This window comes from Bubalus bubalis, chromosome 1 (assembly GCF_019923935.1).
Source record: "Bubalus bubalis isolate 160015118507 breed Murrah chromosome 1, NDDB_SH_1, whole genome shotgun sequence".
Taxonomy (NCBI): Eukaryota; Metazoa; Chordata; class Mammalia; order Artiodactyla; family Bovidae; genus Bubalus; species Bubalus bubalis.
This window is the reverse complement of record NC_059157.1, coordinates 83,768,743-83,774,742: the sequence shown is the minus strand read 5'-3', so window position 1 is coordinate 83,774,742 and position 6,000 is coordinate 83,768,743. Positions and strand designations below refer to the sequence as shown.

At 38.2% G+C, this 6,000-nt stretch overlaps 1 protein-coding gene across 2 annotated transcripts in view; it reads right to left on the bottom strand.

Moving 5' to 3' along the window:
- Nucleotides 1–2,150: 2,150 nt before the first annotated feature.
- NSUN3 (NOP2/Sun RNA methyltransferase 3) overlaps nucleotides 2,151–6,000 on the bottom strand; it is a 59,447-nt gene continuing 55,597 nt past the window's right edge. For both annotated transcript variants that reach the window (XM_006057028.4, XM_044940649.2), the window contains exon 6: nucleotides 2,151–3,918. In XM_006057028.4, the coding sequence (XP_006057090.2) occupies nucleotides 3,648–3,918 (271 nt within the window). In that variant the 3' untranslated portion in view covers nucleotides 2,151–3,647. The remainder of the gene's footprint in view (nucleotides 3,919–6,000) is intronic.

The window sequence follows — 6,000 nt, the reverse complement described above, 5'->3', positions numbered from 1 at the left end:
ATGCCATAGCAAGTTTAATTGAGTCATGACGTATGCCATCAAACAGCTTCCAATGAGGCAAATGGTCTTTTTCCTAAGGTAGCATATGCTTTCATCCAGTTTCAACATGGTTATATGATCTCACATGACCAAGGAAATTATTTTCTTCATTTATGAAACGTTACAGAAAGGTATGGAGTTAATATTTGATTGAGCTAATTAAATTTTCAAGAGGAATATGCTCCACAAGGCTTTCTTTCCCCTTAGATTTAGTGAAACCTCTTTCTACAAAATCTTAGCATTGAATTAACAGGTCAATTTTTTAAGTTTGTTTTTCCACTCTATAGTTCAATCATTCCCTAGTGAGAATCCCAAATCAATTCTTTTAAAATTCCCACTCTATTTTAAATGTTGCATAAGTAATAGTAATAGAAATTACTCTTGTCAATATAGCACCTACGATTCTTTCCCACTGACTTTGCAGCCTGAAGGCATTGCAAATTCTGACATCACTTTTAATGTTTTCAGGACAGATGCTGTTAGGGCTTTCAGCACAAGTAGTAGATAATCAGCAGGCATTAGTTAACTTGTGAACCTTCATCTGAATATCCTTCAGATACTCAGGGGATCTGGGTGATATTAGAGCTGCAATGTCAGCCTGAAAAGTAACATCAGTAATGGGCAGCATCCTTACTTCCCTCCCCAGTACAGCAATAAGGCAAGGAAAAGAAGATAGTAAACTATTGATTTGAACCATATAAATGAGATGAACATAAATTGTGCTATCTGTTATATTTGTCCCCAATGCAAAATTTACCTAGCATATAACACAAGTACTCCCATTCAACTGCATCAAAGGACTTCTTGGCATCTAATAAAATTGTTGGTACTGGTTCCAATTTTCCTTTGTATTTCAGATGAGTTGCATTAGCCTATGCAGATTATCTCATGCTTATCTCCAGACATAAAGTCTTTCTTGGATAAGGGCCTATTAGATTTGTGATTACTTCATGTAGCAAGTGTTGCAGTATCTATTATTTTATGCCTGCTGACATTGTATAAAAGGATATTTTTCATAATACTGTTAAGGGAGTAACATGCAATCTTCAGTATAAGGCTATATAGATATGTAATAGTATAAAGAACCGTAGGCTGCCTTGATTCCAAGCCACAGATAATATCTGAAGCTTTAAAAATTCAGTACAAACCATTTAAATGCATTACACTTATTCACAGTCTATTTCTGAAACTATGGGCTGTTCAGCGTGCTGATGGCAGAGAAGTTAATGTGTTGGTAAGCAACCTAGATTTTTATAAAGCTATTCTGAAAGTAACTCAATGCCACAGAAAGTAATATCAATTACTCCTTGCTTTTCAGTTGACATTGCAAGGCTGCTCCAAACTCCTACTCTTCAATTCAGCACCTGCAAAGAAAAGGAAGGCACAGAATGCCTCTATGGGAGATTTCTGGGCATTGCAATACAAGAGGTACTTCCTTCAAACATGGCCTGAAACACTTCAAAGTTGGGGTTCTTCCCCCAAGTACTACTTAACCTTTTCATGCCCTGAGAATACGGAATTGCAAATACAGGGAAGGCTGAGTAATGAAGAATAAGGATGAAGCCAGTAGATAATCTTTAGGGTTCCTATAAACTATATCCCTTGAGACAGAGCAGAATAGTGAGAAGGAGCTGGACTTTGAAGCTAATTTTAATCTTGGTTCCATTCCTTATTTACCAGCATAGACTTGGCCAGCTAGGAACAGCACTAAACTTGGGTTTTCTCATTCAGAAAAGGTACTCAAGATACTCACTCTTGGAGTTGTTTTAAAGTTCAAAAAAGTCACATGTAAAGAAAAATATTTAATGCTCAATGAATTGTCAGATGTTCCACTATAATTACTGCTAACAATAGTGAGCTATAGGTATATCTAAATTTGCATTTTTCAGGAATCACAGAAAGGCCTAATCCAATGGCAAACCAAGTATTCAAATTAGGCATTGTGTTGAGAAAACAATGACATTCAACAAAGTGCACTGTGACAACTTACTTTGCGATTAATCTACACAAAATGGACTTTTTAAACATCACAGTAAGTGAAGGCAGGATTCTAAATTGAAAAAACAAACAAATAAAGACAAACTAAACACACATACACACACACACACACGTAAAAAAAATCTTTTCCATTATTATTACTCTTCTGTATTTATCTGGTATATCTGATTGAGTCCAAGAGATCCAGCTTTTCTTCAAATATATTGGTTAGATACAGAGGAAACAAAATGGTTAATGCAATGAAGATACAAAAATAATTCTTTCTAGGACTCCCCAGTTATAGCAACCCAGTTATACAGGTTTGCAGATCAAACAACAACAACAAAACAGTAAATTAGTAAACAGTCTCTAGTGTAAATGCACAGACTGTAATAATTCAAAAAGATTCAGATTTAACAAAATTTTTATCTATACAGAGTTTTTTTTAAGCTATTTTTAAATAGATGGAATCTTTCAAAATACACTACCTAAATTTTCTTAATAGTGGGAAAAATATATTTGGACTCTTGAGTGAAGCTATTTCTAGAGAAAATAGAAGATCCAAACCTGAGGCTAAAACTCTTAAGTACATACACAGAAAAGTACACAATATTCCCAGGATATGTGTAAACAAGGAGAGCCACTTCGTAAATGGTACTCGGTTTTGGTAATAGTATAATCCACTTTCATTAGGCATTTCCCTCTTGTGCATTAATATGTGACATCATACTCTCAGATAACATTTCATAACAGAGTGAAATAAAAAGCCCCTCCAGATTGCAACTGTAAGATAATCAGATTCTGTAGTGCTCATTATGACTGCAATTATGTAGCAAAACTCTCCAAATATAGTTCAGTTATTGCGGTTATTAATCATTCTGGTTTTGTTTCAAGTACTTGCTTTATAGCCTGCTGGATAGACTCCATTCTTCTACAAGCTGAATGTCGAAAGTCAAACATGTGCATGTGAATCTGCTGTTCTAATGGCCTTTCAACATAATTTACCCTTTCAATTCATATTTGTGAATACAGAAAAAAATGGGGGAGAAATAAAGCTGGTGTCAATAGAGTCACTGACCTTTGCAGTAAACAGAAGATAGTTCGTAATGAAAAACAACTTGGCAAATAAGAAACTTATTTTGCTAGAACTAGAAATACTTCTGCCTAAGAAGTTAGTGTCAGAATACCAATCAGTTCTTATAGAAAAGGGGGAAAAAACCTCAGAGAATCTGTATATTTGATAAGGAGAAAAATGATAAGAGGGCCAGGAAATGTGCTTTTTTAAAGGTTCAAAGCACCAACATTATGGATAGAATGTATTTCTAAACATTTTATGCCTAAAACCATATAGTACGATTAATTTAACTACAAAAGGCCAAGTAAAATACAGTAGATTACAAACACCATCTGCAGCATCTTAAATCATTACTATAGAAACATTTCTAGGAAAAATCTACACCTGAAAAGTTCTGAAATACCACAGTATTAACTAAATAGGATTCCAATCATATCCAGCGAAAGTGACTTCATTATTATTTAAACGTTAACATGCAGAGAGACTAGAAAAAGAAATATAATAATATATGCATGTGTTATCAATGTAATGGTTCACAAAAGGCATATCTCCCATTTCAAGTTGTCCATGATTTTTTCAATTTCGCAACAAACATGGGGCCCCAGGCTTTACCCTTATCTGGAATCACCAAGAGCCCACATTCCTGACCAGTGGGAGCAAATGTGAAGTCATGGGAGCAAGTCTTTGCCATTTCCTTAATGTCCACAGGCATGATGTTACTGTAGGAGTTTAAAACTTCACTGATCACATCTTGATTTTCTGCCTTGGAAAGTGTGCACGTAGAGTACACAAGCAACCCTCCAGGACGTAAGGCCTTAATTGCAGACCTGTGTGTAATCAGAAAAATGCAGATTGATTAGATACATTAACACAGAACTACGGAGGCTGAGGGCAAGAACGCTTATGAACTTGAAATTAATCACACTCTGACTCTGACTGTAATAACTGAGTGTATAGCCTTACAACTATTCCTTTCTAATAAATCCCTGAGTGACTAGAAAAATGATAATCAGACCAGTCCACATGGGGAAGACAGAGAGTGTGTTTGTGTACTTTCTTGTTTTGTTCTTCTAAGGACCGGAGGATGGAGGTGGAGTATGGAGTAACTCGTTTTCTTGGAATACACTGAGTGGTACTAATGGATAAATATCAATAACCTCAGATATGCAGATGACACCACCCTTATGGCAGAAAGCAAAGAAGAACTAAAGAGCCTCTTGATGAAGGTCAAAGAGGCAAGTGAAAAGTTTGCTTAAAACTCAACATTCAGAAAACTAAGATCATGGCATCTAGTCCCATCACTTCATGGCAAATAGATAGGGAAACAGTTGACACAGTAGCTGACTTTATTTTTGGGGGCTCCAAAATCACTGCAGATGGTAATTGCAGCCATGAAATTAAAAGACGCTTACTCCTTGGAAGGAAAGTTATGACCAACTTAGCATATTAAAAAACAGAGGCATTACTTTTCCAACAAAGGTCCATCTAGTCAAAGCTATGGTTTTTCCAATAATCATGTATGGATGTGAGAGCTGGACTATAAAGAAAACTGAGCGTCAAAGAATTGATGCTTTTGAACTGTGGTGTTGGAGAAGACTCCTGAGAGTCCCTTGGACTGCAAGGAGATCCAACCAGTCCATCCTAAACGAGATCAGTCCTGAATGTTCAATGGAAGGACTGATGCTGAAGCTGAAACTCCAATACTTTGGCCTTCTGATGTGAAGAGCTGACTCACTGGAAAAGATCCTGAGCTGGGAAAGATTGAAGGCAGAAGGGGACGACAGAGGATGAGATGGTTGCATGGCACCACCAACTCGATGGACAGGAGTTTGAAGAGGCTCCAGGAGTTGGTGATGGACAAGAAAGCCTGGCGTGCTGTGGGTCTATGGGGCTGCAAAGAGTTGGACACAACTGAGTGACTGAACTGAGCTGAACGGAACTGAACTAATGTGTAGGTGGAATGGAGCACCTGAATGTCAGGAAAGTGGTTAGGGCTCAGTAATAGATGAAGTTATGGGAACAAACAGGATTTCCCAGGAAAAGGACAAGAGAAAAAAGTGGACTGAAGACAGACATCAAAAGAATACCTATATGCAAAGAAATCAGAACTTAGAAAAAAATTTAGAAGGCTTTTCCAGCTGAACATGTAGCTTCAAGGAAAAGATGGGAAGGAAGGTTTCCCACACCAAGGGGAAGATTTGAACATATCTGCAGATGCAGATCCAGGAGAACAGTCCCAGGATCTCAGGCTGCAAATGGAGGAGATAGCTTCAGGAAAGATGGACTCCAGCTCTTCATCTGAAACAACAAGGGAGAATGAACTGGGAACTGGGATGTTCTAAGGTAAACGGAAGTTCATGATAGAGCGTCTTGATAAAAGTGGAGTGGGAAGCAAGGTCATCTACTGAGAGAGAAAACTAGAAAAGTTTTAGCCCTGCTGCTGTGGTTATAACCTCAGAGAAGTTACTAATTAAGAACTTCTCTCTACTGGATTCAAAAGCACAGACAGACCCATCTCACACCTATATTTAAACAACTAGAGCACATCCCAATAATTGAGGCTTCTAATGAAGACCCACATTATGCCTGCAATGCAGGAGACCTGGGTTCAATCCTGGGGCTGGGAAGACACCCTGGAGAAGGGAATGGCTACCCACTCTGGTATTCTGGCCTGGAGAATTCCATGGACTGTGTAGTCCATGGGGTCGCAAAGAGTCGGACCCAACTGAGCAACTTTCACTTTCAAAGTGCTTTGCCACTCAGTCGTGTCTGACTCTTTGCAACCCCATGGACTGTAGACCTCCAGGCTCCTCTGTCCATGGGGATTCTCCAGGCAAGAGTACTAGAGTGGATTGCCATGTCCTTCTCCAGGGGATCTTCCCAACCCAGGGATCGAACCTAGGACTCCC